The sequence below is a fragment of the Mesitornis unicolor genome, unplaced genomic scaffold (assembly GCF_000695765.1).
Source record: "Mesitornis unicolor isolate BGI_N332 unplaced genomic scaffold, ASM69576v1 scaffold17649, whole genome shotgun sequence".
Taxonomy (NCBI): Eukaryota; Metazoa; Chordata; class Aves; order Mesitornithiformes; family Mesitornithidae; genus Mesitornis; species Mesitornis unicolor.
In genome coordinates, this window is record NW_010205422.1 from 17,330 (window position 1) to 44,001 (window position 26,672).

General features: G+C 38.3%; 1 protein-coding gene across 1 annotated transcript in view; it reads right to left on the minus strand.

The window, feature by feature from the left end:
* LOC104546113 (UPF0606 protein KIAA1549L-like) overlaps nucleotides 1-26,672 on the minus strand; it is a 42,513-nt gene that overhangs the window by 2,449 nt on the left and 13,392 nt on the right. The window contains exons 5-11 of the mRNA XM_010191410.1: nucleotides 25,054-25,232; nucleotides 23,244-23,461; nucleotides 17,842-17,971; nucleotides 13,049-13,396; nucleotides 6,335-6,432; nucleotides 4,980-5,125; nucleotides 1,405-1,556 (exon numbers count right to left, since the gene is read on the minus strand). Of these exons, the coding sequence (XP_010189712.1) occupies nucleotides 1,405-1,556; nucleotides 4,980-5,125; nucleotides 6,335-6,432; nucleotides 13,049-13,396; nucleotides 17,842-17,971; nucleotides 23,244-23,461; nucleotides 25,054-25,232 (1,271 nt within the window). The remainder of the gene's footprint in view (nucleotides 1-1,404; nucleotides 1,557-4,979; nucleotides 5,126-6,334; nucleotides 6,433-13,048; nucleotides 13,397-17,841; nucleotides 17,972-23,243; nucleotides 23,462-25,053; nucleotides 25,233-26,672) is intronic.

The following is a 26,672-nucleotide window of genomic DNA, read 5'->3' on the forward strand; positions in this document are numbered from 1 at the left end:
GGAAACCTTCAACAGGTTTACACTCTTCTCCTTCCAGAGAAAGGAACTGGAGCCAGAAACTTGCTTTCCAGTTTTGTCCAGTTTGTTTTCAGTCTCCTCTTTTGACAAGTGTTACCTGACTTTTTTTTAATGGGACTGCAACCAAGAAGTAGGGATACAAAAGAGAAAAAGAATGGAAGACAAGTAAATTACTCTTCATCTTTTGTTTTTGTGGGGTTTTCTTCTTCTTAAAGAAACAGTTTAAAATGATTGCTCCGATATAATGGGCCTCCAGGATTTAAAATGTCAATAGGGCTAAAAACAAACAAACAAAACCCGAAACCCCAAACAAACAAACTAACCAAACAAAAAAGAAAATAAAAAGGTTTTCCATGCTTTAAAGGGCAGCACATCTGTATGACAGCATCACAAGCCTCCAGGTGTCAGGGACACATCAACAGATGTACTCAGCTTACAGATGAACATCTTTTTCCTTGACAGTTCAGCCTACAGACTCAGACTTGCATCTGACAGTCAAACTGAATTCTTCTCCTCGCAGGCATCAGGAGCAGTAATAAAGATTTGGCAACAAATAGCCGCCCCCGGGAACATTTATATGACCATGTTATCTCTTGCTTAGCTGCTCAAAGCCAACTGCAATTCGACTCCAACTGCAATTTGCTAAAATATTCTGTTGGTGACATGCACAAGGAAATAGAATCTGTCTCCAAGGTTGTTTAGCTGAATTGGTTCTGCATAAATACCAGATGTGAGCTCAAGCAGCAGAATTGATCTTTTTTTTCCTAATGGAAAAAAGCCCTACATTTTAGGAATTGTTTCAAACATGATAAACTACTGCAATTCATTTCAGGATGTTTCAACTTTATTTCTTTAAAATATAGGTATACTTTTGGTAAAAATATGTCTGCCTCAGACTAGGATTGTGCAATTCATTATTTAATTTATGATCTGTAACTCCAGTCTGCAGGAGGACTTGAAACACTATATAGGCGGTGCAGTGGCAGATCCAGGAGCAAGGATTTGAGAGCCGAGCTGTCATGAGAGAAGCATGCTCTCCATCTTTCAAGCACCTTGAGAGGCAGCATGACCTGCTCCTGCCACGTACCTATCCAAATATTTAACCTCTGTCTTGTGAAAGAAAAACGTTACCTAAACCACCAACTTTGAATGAATGCCAACCCCTAACCTAGTGAATTATTTAATTCTCAAAAATACCTTACAGTATGTGGGATGGACAGCCAAAGTATCTGTGCCCCTTCTCATAACTTTTCACTACTAGAGATTATTACCATTCAAGGAAGAATTATCTTGTTCAAATTCTTTGCTGATCATTTAGCATTGCTTAAAACCCCTCCTCTGCAAAACAAAGAAAATATATGCAGTTAAAAAGGCAAGGATGCTTACTGAGTCTGCCCACTGCCCTGATAATTCATTCTCTCCACCATAGGGCATCCAGGCTTGGTTCCTGTATGCGGTGGGTGGTGTTGGGATAAAATAGCCTGTGAAGCCAGGTCGGTTTGCTGCTGGTATGGCAAACACTGCTGGTACAGTATTTCCTATTAAGAAAGAGAATAGATAATTAATATCTGACATTTTCAGTTATAAATTAGAAGATAATGCTTATGAAGTAACCGGCCTCAGTATTATTTTTTTTATTGGTGAGAATGAGATCACTATTGGTTGGATGTAAGGCTCCCACCATCTGACAAGAACATCTATATAATGTTGGGAAATACTGGAGAAAGCAAGATTTCCAGTTGTGTCTATAATCATGCACAGTCTTTAGATAAAGATGTGAGGACCTAGACCTTAGGACTTGATCCTTGTAACAACTGTTCTTCATCAAAACTTTGACTCATTAGAAAAAAAGGCTTTCTATCCTCTTACATTTGCTTCCATATATTAAATTTTCAGCTGTTATTACCATGAGTTTCAGAGTAGTGCACTTTTCAACACCAGGTTATGGAGCATTCAGTTTACACAATAAAACTGTCTTAAAATCTCTAGGCGCAAAACCTACCAAAAAAATGGGTGAGTGATACATTTAAAAGGCTGTAATCACAATAACCCCATCATAAAACTTCAATGCTTCCATAAAAAACACCAAGGCTCAACCTGCTCAGTTCCTTTTCCAGCAACAGCCTATGACTGCAATAAATTATGCAGCTATGACTTAAGTATTTCCAAGGAAACTTGTAGACATCAAATCAGTTTTATCACATCTTAATCAAGATGTATGCATAGGGATGTCCAGGAAAGCCTCTACTAAATTTCCACTGTCAAATTCCAAGTTGAATGGGAGAAACCAGCCTTCCTGGTATGAGGTTTAGCCAAATTTCTGGATGTGGCTACATCTGGTCTTTCAGGTAGGTTTTATAACTGGGGCTCACAGAGATGCAGAGAACAATGTGGTTCTTGCTGCAATTACTCAGATGGTCCACAGGATATAACTAGGCTGTCTGAAGACCAGCATCTTCTAGCGTGATCCCACTATTCCCTTGAGAGAAGTCATCATAACTCCATGTATTTGCCAAGTGTACAATAAAATACAAACAACTTGTTTGTCCAGTAAGTCTTCCTTCCCCTAGTGCCTATTTACACATGAAGGCAGACACCAGCAGTGTACCACTGCTACAATAATGTCACAAAATCCTCATTCCTAAATCCTGGGTGGGAAAGCTCTGTATCATCTTTATCAGGTACTGAACAAAGCCCTCAGAGAAGCAGTCACCATGGAATTGCTATGAAGCAGTGGTATCTACGAAGTACGCCTGCATGGCAGGTAGTCACAAGGTATCTCACAGGACCTCTATCCGATTCCTCCAGCCCCTTGGTTTGGAAGGAGAAGGGCTAAGAGAAGACGTATGGATAATCTCTGTTCTTCCCAGGTCACAGACAGCACAAGGTTTGCTATTTTAAATGAGTTAGGAAGGCTGGAAATAAATATTCTTCAGATATGTAGTACTGCTCCTGAAGATGATACATGACTTCTACACCAAAATTTTAATTTAACCACACCAAAATGAGCCACTACTCAAAATGAACACTCAATTAGCAGACGTAATACTTTATTGCAGTTCTTACCGCAACATCTCTATCTTAGAGCTGATGTTGATGAGGGGCTGCACGAGAGCAACATTAGACCACTTCATGCCAAATCATCACCTGCAGCAATTTATTCATGTATTGAAGCAATAAAAAGTTGTTTTCCTATCAGAACATTAGAAATCCTTGTATTACACTTGCAGGTTTTTCACAACTCTCCTTGTCTTTCCCTGTATTACAGCCTTTTGTAGCATCTATCATATAGGAAAGTTTCATCCAACTACTCCCAGAATTATTCTGGCAAACTCCACAATGTACATGAAGGTCATTTTGTCCCTTCTGAAATGCAGCCACTCTTCAGTGGTAACACAACATACCTGTTTTTAACACACAGCAAAAAATCTGCACATCACTGGAAATGATAAAAAGAGTATATTACACAGAACACATTACTGCACACATGAAGAAAGGTCTCTAGGTAGTGTGGCCTATTTTAGAGCTTGAAATGCTTTAAAATGAAAGGCTGAGTATCTACTCTGTTCAGATTTACATGTACCATTTGCAGAAGGTATGACAAGAAGCGAGAGTAGAATGAATCCTTCAAACCTACTATATTTAATAAATTGACAACAGATTTGCATACCCACAGGATTATGCTCAGTTGAAGATGTTGAATACAGTGCAGATAACTCTCTATTATTTCTGAGAAAGCTAAGAAAGAAATTTTTTCTGGCAGAGAAACAGAACAATAATATCTAATAAACCTACTAATTTCAAAATTTTTGAACTGACAGTGTAAATTCTTTTTAATCTTGTAAGCTCTTTTCTACATCTCTTCAAGAAAACCTATTTTGCAATAAGAAGCTATTTCAAATATTTTCCTGGCTAAATGTCATCCAGATACCATCAAAACAGTTTATCTGCTTAATCTCATGATTAAATCAATTAATTCATAAACAAAATTAATATCAAAAGGACCAGGAACTCATTAGGCCTTTTAAACCAGGACTTTTAGATGCAAAACGTTTTAAGTTCTGCACTTGAGCAGGAACTACCTTCTCCAAAATAGGAGACAAAGTAACAGATAACCTTTGACTATGTAAAAGCACTGCTGTCTTGTGTTTTGAAGGGAAGGGGGCATGTATCTTCAATTTACCTCACACTCAGCAGCTCACTGTTGTGACAAGGCTAGGGGTTAAGTTTCTCAAGGGGAAATAGAGAGTGATCAAATTCATTCCACGGTCAGGTTGAAAAACCTCAGTCTCACACACACTATTCATGTCCACTTGCTTCTCCTCCCTTTCCTTACAAACCAAGCAGAGCTGAATGCCATTAAACCTCGTTTTGCAGTACTTCTTAGAGCTCCATTGTACATACTCTGCTTTCAAGAACTTGGCCTGATACTCTGACTGATAAAATTATGGAAGCATCCAACTCATTTCTCCATGCCTCTCAGAACCCCGTTGCTGTACATGCTGCAACACAACATACAAGTTGTGCAGCAGTCCCAATACTGCAACTTCTGCTTTTGCCAGCCAACATCCTCTGTACCAGCCTTAAAAATTCCACTGGAATTTGTGGTACAGATTAACTGTTTTACTGAGCTTCAGTAATCCAGGGTCCTTATCAGTAAGCCAGCAGAATGCCATACTTTAACAAAGACCATCTGGTACATTACTGCTGAATCTTACCTTCAGAAATGACCACTTCCTGGTGCCCCTACAGGATAAGTAGTATTTTAAAATGCAGATGATGCTGCACTTAGAAAGGAGCAATCCTTTGTAGGCCTTCTTCAGATGCACCAGAAAAAACACCTAATACAATCTTTCTCCAAATAATAATCTGTATTTGTGGTATCAAACACATTCATTTATACGCAAAATAAACTGTGAGGTTCTCAAAGCTGCAAGTTGGGTCTGCACTATTATTCTTACCTGAGTGAAAAGCTGATTGATCAAGTGGACCAACAGACATTGGAGCTCTTGAACCAGGTGCGAAAGATGCCTGATCATGATGCTGAGCCTGATCTGCCCCACTGGACTCAGGTATTCTCACTTTGCTGCCAATATCTGATGTAGACCTGTGCATTAAGGAAGAAAAAAAAATAGAAACTTGGCATTCTGACTGACAGATGAGATTCACATGCATGCCTATCAGTTACAGTATGACAAGTCAGCTAGGAACAAGCTATCTGAATTTGCTCTGGCATGACAGAAGTTTGGAGAAAAACTGGAGAACAGCAAGTCTGGAGAAGTCTGAGAACAACTTCTTTAGCTTGGTCTCTACTTTGCCATTACCATTGCACAGAGCCTTTGCTTGTTCCTTCAAACAAAAGCCTGTGACATGCAACACAAAAAAACAGAGCTTTATCATAGTTCATCAACACAAGACTGTAGACAGTACCACATTACTACAGTAAATATGACATGGTATCATATAGTAGGAAGCTACTGTGGTAAGAAACGTTAATTGCACTTGGGAATTACTAACATATTTTGAAATGGTGTGTCCCCATTGCTTTAGAGTAAAATGTAATGGATGGACAAGAATATGTCAACAGACAGTGTCCGTATTCTGAATATTTGGATGTAGTTACGGTATCATTAGCAGCCACTCAGAAAAGTTCCCTTTGGCCTCAGTGTGCCACAGCACCTCTCAGCAGACCTGCAGTGCCTCGAATTGCAGTTGGCACCAGGCAGCAACTAACAGCACAGCACTGAAGGCTAAATAAGTTCATCCACCACAGAAATGTAAAAATTCCTTGAAATGCATTTTATAGAGTGCCCTACTGTGAGGAAGATGCAAAATGAGCTAAGGCAATCAGGCGGTTGCACGTATTTGGCTTTGGAAACATAGGTATGAAATATCTGAAAGCTAGGCAGAAATCACCAGACCTGGGGAACTGAGAAACATCTTACAATTCATCCATATCCTGTTGCAAGCCCGTACAATAGAGAAAAGCAGGGAGAATGACAGTGCAAATTATCTACCACACATCCGCAATACAATACGTCATTATGCGAGTTGAGGCAAAGCATGTTTTAAAATAAATCAGAGCCTGGATTTCCTAATTTTATTGAAATTGATTAGCTAGTAGAAGAGAAAATTCATTGTTATTCCTTTTCTCTTCATGTTAAAATGGAATAAAAACAACATGCTTGTAATTGCATGAATGTGTCTTTATAAGTGCCTTTTAAGTGGCTTGTAGCTGTCCCTTCAGGGTTTGCCCCAGTTCTTATTACAACTGGTTTTTAGAGATCATACCTAAAATAAAAGAACAGATAAATACCTCCTGAGAGAGGCAACAGCCACAGGACCTGTTCTGGGAGGGACAGGAGGAGGAGGAGAACCCATCACCATCTCAGGAAGCTGAGAGAATCTGTAAGCCTGTAAAGGAGACAAATATTTTCTGAAACAGCAGTAGATCTTAATCAAATAATTAAAAAAAAAAACCCAAAACACAGAAAGTCAGAAATTAAATATTTGCTTCCCGTGCCAGCCAACAGGAAGTAACTTTTTGGTGCCATCAATAGTAATTGCATTTTATTTGAGAATTTACAGTGCTTGGGTGATTTTAGGATGTGAGAGAAAACATGAGGAAATTAGTTCAGAGCCAAGATGAAGTCTAATTAAAATAAAAATTATGAAACACTGTCTCTGACATTTGTAACCTTGCTGGCAAAGCAGATCTGTTACAACTATGTGAGACTCAACAGCTGCTTTGGACTCACAGGAAAAAGATCTCGATATTTTCACTTTCTCCAGAAACAAAGTATTTTAAAGATTCAGAAAGCATCCTCAGAGCAGCATCTACTGAAGTGACGCTGCCTGTGAGCAATGCATATTTCAACCTCTTCCTTTCAGCCTTGAAGAGATGAAAAGAAAATTCTTCACAAAAACCACCAAGCTCTGTAACTTTCTAAAGCAATAACAAAGGTATCAAACGGTTTTGAAAAAGCGGAACGATTCAGAGGAACACAAAACCAACTCGCTAAGTCACAAAATTAAGCATTGTGCCCATAGTAATTCTGGATTTCATCACTAATACATGCGAAGGATGAGTAATGATGTGCATGAAACCCATGTCACACAAGAAATGACATGTAGTACAAAATTTCTCTCAATTCTTTGCACTGCTACAGATTAGAGGTCATAATTTGGCTAAATATACTTAAGGACAGAGGTATGATACCAGTCTAGTGCTTCATTGACACTTTTCTTCAACACATATTTTTGGGTTTGTGGTTTTTTTAAATGATGCTTTTATTGATGATGCTGCAGAGTAACGTGCAGTATTAAAGATAAGATCAGAGCAATACTAAATAATAAATTATGGGGAGGCTGTCCAGTATTAAGAAATAGGCATTTTGACAAAAACTAGAGTCCAAAGTCCAGTGATGGGAATTTGGCCCTCTAAACAAGAGATATCTGGTTTAGTCAGAGAAGGTCCCTCCACAAACAGCAAAGAAAGCTAAAAGCACATTACCATGGTATGAGTCACTCTCTATCTCCCGCCTGTAGAAAGAGCCTACAGGATTCACATTATTAGCTCCGACTTAACACCTACATTTATGTATGAATTTGGCAATATAAATCCCACACTAAATATCAAAAAACACTATCTTCCAGTAATCATCTTTAGAAGTTACACATTGTTACACAGTTACACAGTGTTCCAATACCTTCTTTCTCAAATAGCTGCCAAACTGGTTTAACATAGAGGAAAGGTAACTTAGCAAATACTGACTTTTGATGTCAGTGTCTCTAAGGGAAAAGCAATACAGACTAAGCATCTTTCTCCTGCCTCTCATTGCCACCCCTTTTAAAGTAGGGTAGAGTCCCTCAAAGGCTTGTCTGTGAAAATAATTTTTCCTTTCATGCCACCTACAAAGTCTCCTAATATTTACTTTCACCATGCTACAATGGTATTTAAAGTGTTTCTATATTTAGGTGGAAAAACATATCTAAAAAGGCAATGGTACATTTCCTAGCCAGAGGTTGGAAATACTGATTTTTAATGAAAGAACTGTATAGCAGATGCAAATGCTATTTGCATCAAAGAAAACCTCAATTAGATTTCTCCTAATAGTGCTGGACTTGAAATAGTCTGCAATGCCTCTTCTGCGTTTGAAAAGCTGGCAGTGCTCTCATAAGCCGAACTGAACACTTCCTTCTGGCTTCTCAAGCCTTTCATCCCACATCTTGCTCTCAGCATGCATTTGTACCAAGTATGAAATTCTCTTTTTCCCCTCCCTATTTTAAAGGAACAGCACATGAGCAAATGTTTCAGAGTGGTCGGTGACTCCAGATGCTGCTTGAGTATAACAGGGTAGACAGAGACACAGAGGTAGGTTTGGGTTTTCTCTTGCACTTTAGTTGATGTGCTTTGGCATATGGACATCCAAGAAGGCATTTCAATGGATCACAGAGAACAGCTCACAAAGGTACTGTGACTTGCACTGAAAATTTTTGGGTTAAAAAGTAAAATAGAAATTTGAAGCACTTATTTTGCTGCTTACATAGGAGATGAACAATTTTGAGCGAGTGGCAATATTCTGCTAATGGGTGGGTAGAGGGAATCCTATTAGGGTGAAAAATCCTGTTAAGACATATGCTACATCATGCTGAGGAACAGCCCATCCTGGGGGATGGCAGTCAGTCCTTTGTGCTGAGCTTCTATAGACATAAAAAAGGTTGCAAGAGTGAACTCTAATCAGATTTCTAGAATTTCTCCAATGGGTTGGGGCATTAGTGTTTTCCTACATGCAACATATAAATGAAAAAAAAATGTTCAGAGGTTAAATAAACAAAAGTTTTACTAGAGATGTGTCTGTTGTAAGTTTAAAAAAACCCTTAGGTTCATGAGATGATTGTAGAAATAAAGACACTTCACTGAAATTTGTACACTGTTGTAAATCCAATTAAAAAAAAAAACCAACCAAAACCACAACAGCTTATTTTACAGAAAATCCAGCTAATTTTATTCTTCAAAATTAGTTTTTATCCTCTTAAAAAAACATTGTAGCACTTCTGTTGCTCACAAAAAAATCCAAAACAAATGACAACAACAAAACAAAACAAACAAAAAAAAGCAAACAAAACCAAAAACCAAAGCCACTTAAAAAGAGGAATATTCCGCATGGATTCCAAACTCTATTTTGTTGAAAATGAAGACTTGTGTAATACAAAGGCTATAACAATCACTGGCAGAAGTAATCAAATTTGAGATTCAGGACAGACTGCACAGGTACTCAATGTCAACCTTTCAGGAAGAAATGCCAGTGAAGGAGTCTGTTGTGGCTAAAACAGAGACAATTTAAAAAGCAAACCAGTGAAGAATTTTAAAAATTAGTAAGTACAGTTTATCAGAGAAATTTCAGTCTCTGGGCCCAGGAGACGTCAACACAATCCTCTGGAAGATACAGTCCAGCCACCAGCAGACACCTGAACCAATGTTTCCTACAACCCACGGAAGTCTAAGGTACCACCTGTCAGGATGCAGGAAAGTAAAGTTAAATCAGCCCACAATAACTAAAATCTAAAGAAGAAACTTTGCAGCTAGCTTTAAGGCTACATTTCCCTGGTTGCAGAATTAAAATATTTTTATCACCTCCACTTACAGATTTCTCTTAGGTGAAATTATTCTATGTTGCCTTCTGATTACAGAAATACCCACCTCCTTGCAACTCACCATAGAAAATAAAAAGGCAGTGTCTTTGTTTACTTATTGAATGATTTTACTAATTTGATTATTAAATTGCAATCCAGGAATAATGCAAATTGATTTATTTCAGCTGGATTTGGTTTTGCTTTGCTAGCTGTCCTGTTTTATACTTAGTTTAGTAACTGTTATTGAAAGTGGCTGAACTTTCATAAAATACTCTCACTTTACCTGTTAAATGAAAAGAAGCTCTGAGGATCTGGATACGTTACCGGTCACTCAGTCTGTCCATCAGTGCCTGTTGTACAGTGCTAAGGTCTCACCTTGGGATTCCGAGATCTCTTACTTTCACTCCTCTTTCCAGAGCACTAAAGAGGAGAGATGGGAACTGGTCCAGCCTTGTAATAAAGTGGTTTTATTCCCTGGCCATAGCTTTCCGCTCAACTCAGCTGTGCAAATTTCCAAAGCAGTAATGTGATCTGCCAAGGCACAACGCTGGCTGTCAGGTTTGTGTTACACACTCCACGCTGCAACTCCATCCTCCAGTCGTAGTATACCAGCTGGATGACAAGGACCCAGCCAAGTGTTGCTCATCTCATTTTTGGAGGCTCCAGAACTCCACTAAACGTCTGCATTTCACTAGCTTTTCTCTGCCAGGAGAAGGCACAAACACCATATGAAGGAATCCTGTTATCACAGGTCATCCATGGGCAGTTCAGCAAACAGGCATTCCTTCACAAGAGCTACAGATAATTTATTAGGTATTAATGTTAGCATGTAAAAAAAACCCAAAAAAAACACAGACAGCATCAAAAGGAAGAACAAAAAAGGAAAAGAAAAAAGAAGATGCATGCACATTCTGGAGACATACACAGCTGTTTGATGGTGGAACTAGCAAAGAATTTGACAGTAAAAAATTAAAGATCCATAACATGGTGGAGACCTGAAGAAATGGAGACCTGAAGAGTGGTCCTGCTGCCCTGAAAGCATATAGCACAGAGGAAAACACTAAATGAAAATTTGCATGCACATTTTTTGCTGTTTTGCCTCAATCTTTTTACCATTTGTGCTTTATGGTACAGCATGTCTGTGCTAGAAATTTTATGCAGCACTTGTGTCACCTATGAAATGCCATTGCATTAGGCTTCGTAAGACCTAAAGGTGCCCTCAAGTTACTGGAATGTTTGTGGGATCTTGTAAAAATTTTAGTCTAGTGTAACTGGACTGCCAAGAGCCAGATCTAAGAAGGGAGTGATGGACTGAAGACCTTTATACTTGCCTTGTATCTAAAGACCCAATGGCAAAGTCAATGTCTGCATTTGTTCCATTTAAGCAGAAAAATGCTCTTGAATCCAGATTTTGCATTATAATAGCATTGTTAATGTGGACTTTCAATTGCCACTAAGAACTGGCTTTTAATAATGGGCAAAAATAAATAACTCCTGGTGTGCAAAGGTAACATCATTCCCTGTATACCAAACATCCCAGTGCTCAGGTACTTCTCATGCCCAAAGCTGCCTGAGGCTAGTCACTCACCCCCCTCAGCTCACTGAGCCCTTGTCTACATCAGCCAACCCACTCCTGAGCACTCCCCATCACAGCATCTCCCTCAGAGCTGCTGGGCAGAGGTATGCTGGGTAGGCAAACAACTTCTAAGGTGCTGAGAGCAGTGTTTCTTCCATGCTTTTCCTACCCACAGCTCATTTCCCACACACATCTCAGCTGGATATTTTCAATTCCAATTGTCCATCTCCATTTGTGAACAAACCAGTAAATGACTTAGTTAAAGTACAGCTCGTATTTGTGAAACTAATATGCAGAAAACTATGAATTAACAGCCCTTATCCGAAGTCCAACAGGCTGTGCCTATCCTAATCTGTGGGGACCAGTTATCTTCAGGGAACTTTTTAACACTATCTTCAAAACACCAGAAAAATAAGCAAATGCAGTCCTAAACATGCAGATGATCTGGAAGAGTAATGAGTCTTAGAAAGAAAATAGAGAAGCATTCTACAAAAAAGTATGGCTATTACATTTTATAAAAATCTGCTGCCATATGATAATTTTAATTTCATTTTAGAAAGACTCTCTGAAGTGTCAAAGTAATTTGACTACACATTAGCTGTCTCTTAAGCTTGTAATCGAATTCTAACCATAAAATATGATTATATGCTGTATGAAGTTCATCGGACCAATTTCAAAGTGACAGAAATAACCTTTGGCATGATATAAATAGCACCAGCCTGAACCTTTGCAGGCAGTGCCATTGGCTTTCAAATATGTTCAGAAGAGTTGAGAAGGGCATCCTTTAATGTATTTTTTTAATTATTACCATGGAAGGAAGTCATAGTAACAGTTATTTTGAACTGAGGACATTTGTCTGCATTATTCTGTTACTCTAGCCAGAGTAAGAGATTCCATTTAAAATGCCTTCTTTCAAAAAAAAAAAAAAATCATTTCTGACCTAAAAAAAAAAAACAACAACCTTTAAATGAACAACTTTTTACACTCATATTGATAGATGGGCTATTTCTCATCTTAAAGCAATCATCTCTTGTTTAGATTTGTACCTGACATCTGAGAAGGAAAATATTTTGTTGAGTTTCACAATATCATGTGTGGGAATTCAGGGGTGATTTAACATGTTGATGGTGTGCACAGTGCTACTGCGACCGCTGTCTAGACATCTACAAAATTCATTAACAATTTTCATCCGTGGGTTTCAGTTCTTTATTTATTTATTTTGTTAGGTAAGGACAGGTTAGCCACAATTTGAGGCTAGAAAATAAGGGACAGAGCACAGCTTACATAATGCCAACTGAGAAACCTGTGAAATTAAACCTTCTCTAGAGTCCCAAGTCAATGGCTGTAACTGCAAGACTGTCAATAACAGCACACATTTCAGGTTGCTGATTATTTTACTTGGTTCCTTCTCTTGCAATGATGCTCTTCAGTGATGGACCTCATGCAGAAGTGTTGAATGCTTCATATGCAGCTGCCTACATAGCTGTTCTGCAAAACCAGATTGCTTCCTAATGTGTGTTCAGTGAATAGAAGACCTGCAAACAAGTTCTTGCTCTGTTTAACAGCCTGAAGCTTAATGCAGCCCAATCTTTCAAGCAAAAATTAGACAAGACAACTTTGCTTCTACAATAGATACTAAGAGTCTTCATGCAAGAGATGGGTATGGGTAAGCATACTTACATACACCCCACTACTCATTTGCTGTAAGTGTGGCTTTACATCTGGTGCTAAGCATGTAAATAGGGCATTATCTTTAAAAAAAAGGTGTCTCAGAGTAGAAATATCTTTATGATATTACTAAAGAGAAGTTTCACTTACTGGTCTTGGTAAACTGTACTGATACATTTCTGGTCTGTATGTGGGTACCCACTGTACCCCCCCTCTAGGTCGGGTCATGGTACCAGGAGCACTGGTCACAACCTCTGAGTAGGGCAAGTGCGGTGCTGAGCTGTACGCCTCCTGCCTGCTCTGTCCTCCGTGGCCTGCAGAGGCCAGGCTGAAAGCCTCTTCCAAGAGCATATGCATCTGCTGTCGAACCTCATCAATGGAGGGCTGAGAACTTAAAGTTGAGGTCTCTGAGTGGCCTTTGGCCTGACGGGACCTGACGTAACTCCGAGGCTCGTTGACACGGTCAACATTTGTTTCTTCTATAATTTCAGGCTCAGTCTGTTGGATGGAATAAAAGCATGTATACATAAAAAGCTTTACAAGACAGTATTTGTGCTGCTTCAGACAAAACATTCTCAAACACAGATGTAACATATACAAAGTAAGGAATTGTGACAATATAGACACATGACAAATATTGGAAAGGAGTGATATGATGCAGGCGAGTATAATAGCCAGGGAATCAAAGACTCATTTATATCCTCCATTGTTTGCTGCAAAAACTAGCAGGGACACTCTGTAGCAGATTTAATTGTCAATGATTCACTTAAAAACAATTAGAATTAGTGTTTAAACTCTTTTCTTAGTTGTTAGTAACAACGGGAATACAACTGTGCCAGGAAGAGTATGGCTTCCTAAATAGTAGCATCACTATGAAAGACCCCTTACAAGGGACCACTTGTTACAGCTACAGGGACTGAAATCCATTTGTCCATTCTTCCACATTAAGATTTCAGAAGAATTAAAGTCTAGCAGTTTTCCTGAACTTTATAACCCACAGAGGACTGCCAACAATGACACCATAAACTAGGTCCTGCCCCTTGCAGAAAATATCCTGACCTAGCTCAGTCATCTTACCTAGCCACCAAACAGAAATTTATCCAAAAACTAATGTGGGAACAGTGAATGAAGCACATACTCTAACAAGCAGATAGAACTCGTGATGCTTAACTTGGAGAGTTACTCCTAGGGTAATTCCTTCTATACAGATAAGTTCGTGCATTTTTATTCCATTGTTATCTGTGTTGTTACAGGGTAGGGTAAATAAAAACCAGGAAAATGTTAGAAGCCTGACTATAAAATGCAATGGTAGTTTGTATAAGTGCAACCAAAGAGCCTCTGAAATCGTACTGGCCCAACTGGATAATTAATAAACATGGTTATTCTATTTCTTCATGACTGTATAAACATCAATGAATGGAATCCCACAAGAGACCTATTCATTACCCAATGCTGAAATAAATCAGGTTCTCTACCACAACCCCTTGGTGAAGCCATCAGACCTCTATAGAATATTTAAAATATACCATATGACTAAAGGATGCATATTAGCAGTCAACATAAAGCCAGCTTTGATTTATCAATATAAAACTTGGAATGAAGATTTTGGAGGAGACTGGCGACCATTAATTTTCCTCAAGTTTTAAAATTTAATTTAATTTAATTCATTCTGTCATTTGCTTTTCTATCAAGTGAAACATGTAAGTATCATAAATAGATGCCTCTATACGTTAATGTTACCATACATAAAAATCCAGGTAAGGTTCATACACAGTTACTATATAATACAAGGAACTGCAGTTATGTGAAGAAGGAAAAGGAAGTCCTGTACTGAGAGACAAACTTTCTACACTTCTAGTGTTAATCCATAAGCTTTTTAAGGATTTGCATTAATTTAACTGTATCAATAAAATTATATGAGTAAATTATTTTGTATATTGAGCTCTTAAATATATATAATGCGGTAATTTTCTTTCTTTTACACCTAAAACAGCCTAAATATTTTCTGCCCTAGTATAAGCTCATTGGCAGCCTAGCAGTTCTGGAATCTTTCATGATAGCATTTGCTGTACTCACCATTGTCTGTGAATGTGTTGGACATAATAAACGTGTTAATATGAAGTTCCCTTAATCTACTCGCTAGGTGAAGGTGATGATATTAAACTCTGTTGCAATTATTTAAAATTGAAAGACAGGTACTGTTCAATAATAATCCATTTATAAAAGGTGCTATAAAGGCAAATAATATACTCATAACATCAAACAGTAGAATATACTCCAAAATGCTTTGAAAAGCCATGTATTCTATATGGACATGTTTGTAATTATTGACCTCTTATCCTCACCAGTTTTTAGCTCTGAGAAACAGAATCACGATTCAAAGAAATATCACCAGAAAATCATTATAGGGAATGAAGTATTTTTAGAAAATAATAATTGAAATATTAGCAATCTGTTATGTAAGGGAAATCAAAAATACAAAACAAAAAAAAAATCAGTAGTGTGGAATGCCAGATTTCTGGGCTTGCACTTCCCTCTCCTGTTTAATGGACAAAGCAAAATCATACAGATCATAAATTCTCATGATTTGGTTGTGCATATGAGTCTAGCGGATGTTAAGAATTTTTCTGAAAGAATTTGGGGGATCTTAGTCTCTTTTAAGAAATAAATTAAAAAACATTTACCATTGTAGAGAAGATAAATCTCAGCACATAACCTGGGTAGAGTGGTAACAGTTAAAAAAAAATGACTTGAAGATATTATAAGCTATTTAATTCATGAATTTAATTATTTGGAGCTGCTTATAAAACCCAAATTTCACCACTCTTCGGCAGAAGATGCTGCTAAACAACATACTGGGAGAAAGTTGTTAGCAGGACCCCAAGAAAACTGGAACCTTTCGAACAACAAAGTGGATGTCAAAAAATAGCACAAGATGTTACTACATAAAAAAAGAAAGGATGCAAGATTCAGCATAGAAACCAGCCCTTTTTCAGAGCCCTTTTTCACCCGTTTTCACAGGTCAGATTTACAGAGGTGTTTAGTTGCACCACTGGTGAGATCCACATGAATGCCATGCATAAATATAGATAAGTGCCCACCTATGGGTATCCTGGGAGACTGAGCCTGTCAGACACTAAGCACAGCTCTGAGGAGCCTCAAACAGGAGTGAGGGAAACCAGCCCACGCTGCAAACTGAGGCTCAGGAACTAAATTTCAATATCCTGTCCCATTTTTCCCTGGCATTTTTCTGCTTTCAGACAGGAAACATTCAGAGTTGCACTGCAGTGAATCTGCAGCACATTGGGCAAAAGGAATTTTACATAACTTGTCAGTAAAAAAGACTACCATAGACAGCTCGCCCAACTGCAACCTTGAAAGACAAAAGCAAACTTGTGTGTGATGTGCACGGACCTCAGAGCTGTAATTACTTTTAGGACATTTCAGAATCTGCATAAGTTCATTAAACTGATTTCAAGTTTTTTGACAACTTTTCTTTGAATTATATTTTATATATAGTATACACAATATATTAAAATATATTTAAAATATCTTCTGCTAACTACTTACAGTATATTAATTTTGAACTAATAGCAGAAGGCCATGCCTGCTCCCAGAATGTTTTCAACATTCCTTTCAGGAAAAGATCACCTATGAAAAACTACCTTATATTAGCATATTAAAAAAAATCTCTTGTTTTCTTGAAACTTATGTTTTTCAGGATACTGAGGGAAGGCTCACTTCACAAAATTTTTTACTATGTAAGAAAGCTCCAATATAAGAAACTTTTAAGTGGGGTAAGAAAAAAAATCTGCAAAATGTAAAACCTATTTTAACAGGTTATACTGTTCTTTTTCCAGGCTAAAGTGATGTATTGTAATGCCTCAGAAAGGAGTTAACCAGTCATCCCACTTACATGGCACAACATGACTCATGCAATCTGATGGGAAGTGTCCAAGTGCAGGAAATCATTTAAGAAATCTGACACCTACAGCATGCCCGGAAAAATTCTATAAAAGATTTAAACTTCCTTGAATGCATCCCCTGACCTTGGTACATTCCTTCACCTTGCTAAAAACACATCCTTGGCAGCTGAAAGAGTTGATAGTTGAACCCCACACAAAATGCTTGTCATCTATGGAGTATAGAGGATGAAAAACCACCAATAATTTCCCTATGTTTCAGAATGGTCTAGACCTTTTCCAGGGACTGATTTTCAGGGATGGCTGAGGTACAGCATTTTGTACATGTGACAAAAGATTGAAAAATCCTACATTACCCTCGTGTGGGGACTATTTTTATCCTCATTCTGGGTGCACGCACGCGGTGTCAACCTGCACTCAGTGTATGTTCAGACTACACAATACAACTCATTTAGCCTTGTGTTGGCCATGTGAGTTCCTTGGATCATAAACCAGCAACTCCTCTGGCTGGTTTTGACATTTACCTATTCAAAACTCCAGTTCTGGTGTAGTAAGAGGACAATATCTGTTCCTAGGGGATTTCCACAAAACACTAACATCGGGACTTAAGTGAAATTCCCAGAAATTGGTTGTTCATTCTTCTGTATCAAGAGAGCAGCATCAGGGGTACAAAATAGAGGATTTTAATTGTAATGAAGAAAACCCAGTATCAAGTAAGTGGCCACATACTTAGAAGAACCATCTAAATTCAAAATTCAGTATTTCGACAAATACTGAGTTTCAGGACGAATGCTTTGCTTGCGTTTCAGACTGTTAAATGATGTACAGCTATAAAGTACATGAAAGAGTTTGTGCTCTCAGTATCCAGAGCTTTTTTCAGGATGCTGAGTGCACATAATGTACCGTAACATTAAATATCCAGTGGTGTTCTGACTTGCAGCTTATAAATAGTTTCCTAGTTTCAAGAGTAAGTGAAGACTTTGCTGAGCAAATTTCACTGCATGTATCTGATGAACTTACATCATATCCACTGTTACGGATTCCACGTCTAGGTCTTTCTCGAGTCACTAGGAGATCCATCTCAGTTTCTCCTGGGCTAGGACTGTTCAAAGACTGTCTGCTTCTGTATACTGAGCTCTTCATTGGTTGCCTAAAAAACATGAAACAAGAAAACAGTAAAACAAAAAGAAAACAACAAAAAAAATTACAGGTAGCAGTTTTCAATATTTACCTTTTTCTAAAATTATGAGGTTCATAAAAATGCCACTTTTTAATAGGATATTCTTTCTATGCATATGGAAGTGATAGAAATCAGTAACATTAAGAAATCATTAATTTTGTTTACTGTTAAAGAAAATAAAGCTACGTAAAAGACATGGACATCCCATGTTGGAGCTTATCAGATTAAATATGTCCCAAGAAGATATCAGAACCCATTAACCTCAGCTGACATGCATAAAGAATAAACAGGTGCTAATATAAAAAAAATAATAGGACCTCCCACACACTTAGATGGAGAGTCGAGATTTTGGTTCCTGATCTTGAGCAATGAGAGAGAAGCGGAATAACGCTCCCGTGAAACTAACACCCAGCAAAGTGAAAGGGAAGAGAGACAGGAGTGGGAGGGAACTGTTTGCAAGATGCTGTTTTTAAACAGCCAGTTTGGTAACTGGTCACAACTTTACCAGAGAGCTGCACTCCCTGGAATTAAACCACTTGCAGTATTGCTCTGAGCAGCACTGGGGCAAAGGCATCCCCAGGCACTGAGCTTTCACCACTGTGTGCTCAGAAGCAAAGGGAAGCTAGAAAGACAGCATATAACTCAATACCAAAAATATCCTGTAAACTTTCCAACGCAACCATTTATTTCCTTGTCATTGGTTATACAGAAATAAATATAGCATTTCTCTGTAAGATACAGAACATATATATACATAAACTCTTCGCAACTGGTTACCAAATCATGATACAGGAACTTCATGTTTCGTCAAGCTGCAACTTTTAAGAAGGCTACAACTAAACCAAAAAAGTTTAGATGTTGTTCTCATAGGCCATTAGTCATTTTCTTGCATACCCCAGAGAAGTGCTCCTCTCATTGTAGATCAATGATAGATCAAATAACATAGTAATGACACTGTTGTTAAAGCCTGATATTAAGTTATCTTCATGCCTAGTCATGCTATTTTTATGCTTTGTACAATTATTCTGTTCAAATTAAATTAGATCAGGTCATTTAACATGTCAGCATGTTGCCCATTCTGCATAGGGAACCTGACAATGTTCATAGTGAAGTAAGAATTCACTGAATTCACACTTTCAGTCTCCATTTGCAAGGTAAGATTTACACCTGAATATTAACATTGTGTTGTCAGATGGATCCCCAACATGAGCTGGGGCCCGCTGATCCAACCCTGGTCACTATGCTCAGCAGACAATACTAAGAGATATAGCAAAGGCATAACAACACGGATTTTGAAGTGACCTGCTTCTTTCAGTGTCTGCACTTAGGTCAGGTGGACTTCTCTCCATACCTGCCGGGTTATACTGTTTCTTCCTCTGGCACTTGAACCACTAGTTCTCAAGTAACCCTCACAGATTGACTGGATATGTACACTTATTCCTTGTTCTCCCAAGGTTGTCTTGGGTAACTAGAACTACCCAAGCAGCGACGTTGTGTCCACAACATTATCTTGCTCAGTGTTTTGTGAGAAAGTGAAAACATCCTTAGTGTATCCAGTTCATCCAAGTACATTTTTACATTAGAAAAGTTCAAAAATTACAAGCATTTTTTGCCCTTCAATCAGATCTTGGCACAAGATTGCTACTGTGGTAGGGGTTCAGTACAGTGATGGGATGATTTGAGGCTACTGCAAGGGAGGGTTACAAAGGCAATAAAAATCAGTCAGCACACAACAGCCTCTCAGACATGATTGGTAAATTTGTGGGAATCAGAGAGGAACTGAAAGCAGAAATTTGAAAGGGGGCTATTGAAAAGAGAAGACCTGGGTGAATTTTCTGACATTCACTTGAGAGAAGTAACTTGAGAGAAGATGCAATCTTGTACTTAGATTTGATTGAAGGGCAAAAAATGCTTGTATTAAAGTTAAGTGAACCTGTGGCTGAACACTCTGAGTTAGTAAGGTGGGTAAAAATAAGGTCTGTAGAGTTTGAAATGTTGGGGACTTTATGAACCAATTACAAAGAGATCTACTACAATATTTGAGATCTTGAAAAGCTTAAGACCATTTCTGTAAGTGACATAAGAGGAAATCACATTAAGTAGCCTCTTTCCATTCAGCAATTACAAAAACTTCATGGTTTGAAAGTCCCAAATGCACTGCCAAAGCAGGACACAAGCACAGTTTTGGAATAAATTTCCCCTTTAAATACAATATTGTGTAAATTAAAGGGCCTTATCTTGTTTCTTCGAAGAAAATACTGCCGCTGTTACCAGAAAACATGAGGAACTAGATTATGCTAAGGCTAATCAGATCTGACAGTCTTTATGTTCCTACATTAAAGGTCTCCAAAATTTCATACAAGTTTTACAGTAGGTCAGTAAATACTTAGAAAATATATCACAACTGCATCAAGTAAGGAATTCAACTATACATCTCTCTAATATGTGCAGATTCTTGACCTGATTACAAGCTATTAAAGAAAAAAACAGAATAGGGCATATCATCAGTAGGCTCTTAAAAATTGCCTTAAGATTGCCAATTAGCTCATTTAAGAAAGTTTTACTAATGAGAAGGAAGGTATGAATGCTAACAACTGGCATTCAAATGGGTTAGCAAGTGCCTTCTGGGAGCATAACTGGAACATTTTAAAACATTAATTTTATGGTACAGAAGTCTCAAAGTTACTAAGAGCACAAAGCTGTTTGTTCTCGAACAAACCAAATTATTTGGTGGCAATGTTGTGTATATCACTTTTAAATAAAATTTTAAACAAATTTAAAATGTAAGGATGATCTTGAATAATGTAATCAACTGCATATTTTTTTTCCTCATACATTTTGTGAATGTTGTAATAATGTGGTTAAATTTAGTGGAATATATGCAAAACAGAAAACAGTGGAATAGACCTTTTCCACAGAATCTTTGAAATCTTTGACTTGCTCCTAAGTTATATTCTTTTTTTTAAAAAAGCCATTTTTCATTTTTTAATTGCTGTAACTATAATGATACAAACAATGATACAAAGCAGAAAAAGTCAGAAATCAAATCTTTTCCATTTTATGCTAACGTAGATTGCTTTAAAAGCAATTAAAATTCATTGTGGAAATATAATTGCATTTATTCATTTATCAATAACCAAACCCCACATTAACTTGTAGTATTACTCAAGCTTTTCCTCCAGCAGTGTGCCATTTTAGCCATCTTATTTTTAGTTAGAAAAATGAAGACAACAATGCTGTCATGTGTGTTGCAGCATAGCAATTCCAGGTCTTAGTATGGAAATTTTAGCGTAGACTTTGGAATTGGCTTGTTTGCAAATATCTGCAACATCTATGAAGTTCTCTAAATGCTTGGTGTCTTTTCAGAAAGTGCATCAGAAATGGTTACTCTTGCTTCCTGTGTAGGGATATAGACTATATATTTAACAAGTAAATCCAGCAGTCAGCCCTTTATGGTTCGGCTACACAATGAAATTGTTCCTCTACAGCAGTACACCTGCCTTCAAGCAGTTTATATCATGCCAGTGGTCACTATCTCAAATAGACTATGACAGGTTTACACAACACATTGGAAAGCATACAGAAAAAATGTATTCCAGAACCTTTCAGCACATTGGCACATGAACAAACATCAGTATATTTAACAAAAAGCAGATGGTTAGCATTAAAGCTTCATGTGTAATGCTTTAAACATTTCCTACATGGCATGTGACACATAATAAATATCCAAAGTAATGCCTCAGTCCTTCACAATATGTATAGCACACAGTCATATTGATATTTCTACTGTTTCATCCATATCTTCTGCGCAGACTGCACAGGACTCCTGTGTCATGAGGTCTCAGTATCTTACCTTTTCAGTGCACTCAGAGCAATTTATTCCTCCTTCACTGGAAAACTGCACAAGCAAATTATGCCCGAGATCCTCTAGCATGGACATAATATACAGTTAAGTCAGCATCTTTTTTTCTTCATTGACCAGTACAGCCTTGGGAAATGGCCCATCAAGCGTGGTATCCCTCAGTCATTTAACTCTAGTCCTATAGAAGTTCATTGCCCGTATTCTGAGCCAAACCTGCTTTTATATTTCCCACTACAGTGTTTTTAATCTCTGTGCCCCAAGGGTAATTGCTGAGGTTGCACTGTGTGCAAAGACTGTGTCACCAACTGTGCTTTGATTGCAGTTATGATTTATGCTCATAAGAGAACTTTGGTCTGAACTTTCCAGGAGATGGGATACAAGATTGCACCTTCAGGCATGGGACTATTTCCAGAGGAACTGTGTACTTCAGTATCCCTTTTTCTCTCATGGATCAACTGCTGCTGGTCCCTGACTACAGTGAGAACCAGAGTCCTCGTGGTGCAAAGTGCAATGACAAACACAATCTCTTATAATCTTTTACACCTCCACCGCCTCCAAAGAGGAATCTGCATACTGTGCCATTCCTGGGGTAGGACTGGTGTGATCTCCTCTTTTCAATGTGTCAACTTGTGCTTCAGAGAGCAACAGCAACAGAGCAGGTCCACCCACCCACCCACAGTAGTCTCAGGCAGAATCAGCTTATACTCTCCCCTCTCATTTCTAAAATGGGGAGATGAATGCTACTGGTGTGCCATCTTCAAGAGACAGTGAAGTGTTAATCAAACATTAGTACTGTTATACAATGTGTCAGCTTCGCATCACAGATGAGCAAATTATGACTTTCTCTGTTAAAGGCACAGGAAGATCACCAGTAACAGATATACTCACATCCTTACAGATACCATCCCTGCAGGACTTGCTGAAATACATGGACAACATACTGGTTGTGTTATCATATGGCTACTGCAATAGTTATATTCAGATAAAAATAACAACAAAATAATACCACCACTAAACTTTGAAAAAGAATGAACTCAGATCCAGCTTCCTGGATGAAGTCCACTCTCAGTATTACCAAAAAATTACTGTCATTTTTTTCTATTTACCTTGCTTAGAAAATGACTCAAAAGAACTTGCAACAGTCCCTTCCCTTATTTTTTCTGGCTTTCCATTTCTTTCTTTTTATTCACATTGCAGTTTTACCAGATAACATACTTCCATAAATAAACATGAGTAACATGAATTTTCTTCATAAAGTAGGAGGGACCAGATGACCATACAGCAAACAGTTGGCTCATTAAGAATGGCCCCTTTAATTCTCTACAACCCCTGGACATCAACTTTTCACCCAAATGAAGAGCTGCATATAAAAATTCTTACCTGCTCTTAGGCTCAGCAAACGGAGACGAGACATCTGCATCTGGATGCAAAATGTGGTCAAGTTCTTTCTGGTTCTTTTCATACATCCTTTTTCTCTCTGTCAGCCCCTTGTTGTTATCAACCTGTGGGAAATCATAGTACCCCTTCCTTTTGGCTTTCAAGCGCAGCTTGTTGCGGTAATGTTCTATATCGGACTTCTGCTTCAAAGCCTTGTTCACCTGAAAGGCAAAAAAGACCTTTGAAGGATGGTGCTGGGCTGGTTACTTCCAAACGGTATTGTTGGAGTGTGTTTGATGCGCTGCCTGTGTCATTTTACAGAGTGCTTTTTGTACCACACCGTGCCATCTGTAAGCAGCGAGGAACTGCAAGTGAACAGAGTTGCTGCATTTTTATGGCTTGGCAGATGGTTAAATAATTTTAGCCTAAAAACTATGTACCATCACAACAGTGACTCAGATACACCCACTAAAGAAAAACACTGATGATGTTAGCCAATTGTCATGACCCAATGCCATGCTTGCTTTTGGGCACTATGGGAAGAACTCACCGATGAAAAGTCTTCTAGGGTCCCATAAGTACAGAGACATCACCCTTCACTACACAAAACCTTAAATAAGTCATCACTGGTGGCTGGGGAAGAATTCCAATGAAATATCATCATATGTTCCTCTTTATATGCTTCCTTACAAATCTGTTATGGCCCCTGTCAGAGACAGGATCCTTAAATAAACAGGTGTTTGGTCTACCTGGTACAGTTCAGGTCTCGTGGATGCTCCTAAGTATCAAGAAAACTTCCCTCCTGCTTCAAATTCTCAATTACATGGAAATGAGCAATTTACCTGAGCTTTGTACTTCCAGAGTCAAATTCTACAATCTTCCTACAAATTTCAAGAAATGTATGTACAAGAAAGCACACAGCACCAGAATGGCTAAATAAGCCATTCCCTGAGTCTGGAAACTACATGGCACGTCAGGCCTTAAAATGCAGGTACAAAATGAAGGACAACAGTCTGCTCTAATCCGGGCCCACATGGGAAGTGTGATGACACTGTGTTTTACTGTGTCTCTGGCAGCAGCCCTCCATGTTGCTTTTAAACACAACAGAGAGATTCTGGCTGATCTTTACATGACTGTTGCAGTGCAAGTTTGCAAACAAGACATCTCTCTGGCTTGTGCCAGACTATAACTATATAAAAGCCTTGGTCCTTTGTAAATGGACCAGTCTTGAAAACGTCTACATAAAAACATGAGTAATCATACCAGCGTTAGAAGCAAAGCATGGCTTTTGGGCAGCACCTAGATCAGACACCTGTGCCACCCCACTTTATTCCCAGGAAACAACTGCACTCTCTGTGCACAGGCTGGATTGCAGACTGAGCAAAGCCATGTTCCTGTTCTACCCCCCTTCTTGCTCTGAATGAGATGTATTCCTCAATTTAAAGATCAGCTTGGGACCCAAACGATCTATATACATTTCCATTTTCAGCTACAGAATTCATGTAGACAGAGATCTTATTCTGCTCTCTGCCTTCATTATTCATCTTGTTAAAACTAATATGATAGGAGAGAAGGATATTGAGAAGATAGGAATATAAATAATTGCCTCTCCCAAGGTCACATGCATTCACAGGTGCATCGCAAAAGAGCAGATCTTTAATTCTCAGACCTCCAAGCCTGCAATGCTAATGGGACTTCATATAGTATCAGGGTGAAAAGCTCCTGCCAGCCCTCAACTCTAACAGGCTTAAGATTATTCCACCTGTGGATGTAGCCAAGGAAACAGATGGAGACATTATCAGACAGTCCTTACCTCTCCATTAATGATGGCAGATTCCTGGCTTCTATCTGATGCAGCATGAACAGCAGGCAGTGCCATGGGTTTGATAGCTATCAGCTGTACTGATCCAGAAGAGGTGTCGAAGGGGTCAATGGCAGATTTGGCAATATTGTCAAAGAGAATGCCTCCTTCCTCTTCATCGCTTACAGGCACTAAAGCACATCAGACTTATTCAGCATAAAGACACAGATATTTTTACTGTATGTTCAAGGTGAAATTCAGTGAGCACATGCTTTGGATTAATGATGTGCTCAGTACATTCGAGAAGCAGACCTGGGAGACCTTTACACTGGAAAAAAAATCCCACTAGATTACAGATAACATTAAGTATTCAAAGGATTATCTGGCACTCCCCCAAAGAAGGTAGATTTTCAGTCTGCACTAATAAGATGGGGAAAAAAAGGAGAAAAATAATGATGTAGATAATTGTATGAAAATTACAATGAAAGTCAAGTGCACATTTTCCTAGGTTTCACATGGAAAAGATATTATATGCGCACTCAGGACACAAGTCTCCACATGCCAAGGCATCAGCAATTACACCTGATCTAACCCAAGAGTGCAGCTTTTTTGTGTCTTACACTCCAAGAGCATAGGCATTCTCAAAATTTGTAAAAGAAACCCACTGATTTTAGCAAAAGTTAATAATGCTAAAAATGCCACCTGTTAAAATGAAAGCATTACTGTTGTGTGTTAAAATATGCTTAAGAAACCGACGGTGTCCAAGTTTATGGTTTTTTTTTTCTTTGCTAAGCAGTACCTCAGGTAGCTGTGAAGTTAAATGATAAAAATTTCTTAAGAAATAGAAGAAGACTTCTGAAAATCCTTAAGACTAAATGGCATGACAAAGCATCTTTAGTTTTCAATTTCTATATAAATGGTAACTCTTTCATGTACAGTTGGGCTCTTTCTCCTCCAAATTTTGTTTGTAAACCTTTGCATCACCTTTTCAGCTGTTGAACCTTAAGCCTTTTATCCCCATTTTGGAATAATATAACTACTCTAACACATGAATTCTACAAAGAGATTCTTGCAAATATTTTTGAATAATTATGCTATTAGAAGGAAGACTGTTTGCTCCATCTCCTAACTGACAGGAGCCGAGATCCTCTGCTAAAGAACAAAGTGGTCTGCTCTAAATTTATTTCCTCTGAAAATACGTTCTGTTTTAATATTTAATCATTGCACAAATTACAATGGACTTATATAAACTCAGCAGTTTAGACAGCCAGTGATTTTGGTAAGGAAATATTTGACAGTAGTAACATAAAATATGAACCCACTAAGTAGGCTTATTATCTTTCTGCCCTGTACTCAGGTGGACTGGAGTTGACACTACTTGGGCTTCTAAGAAATTGATGGGTTAAATCACTCTGTCATTAAATATTGTCCCTCTGGCTCCACAGAACTGTCCAAATATTTAGTGGATCTGACATCCCCTCATCCCGCCTGTGGTTGTTCAAACACACTGAATTTGTATGCTTACTGAAGCAAGTGGATCAGAAGCCTGGCTCACTGAAATTAACTGCCAGACTCCCGCTAATGACCACACCACCAGAACACCACAGCAGTGAAATCAGATGAAGGAGGGA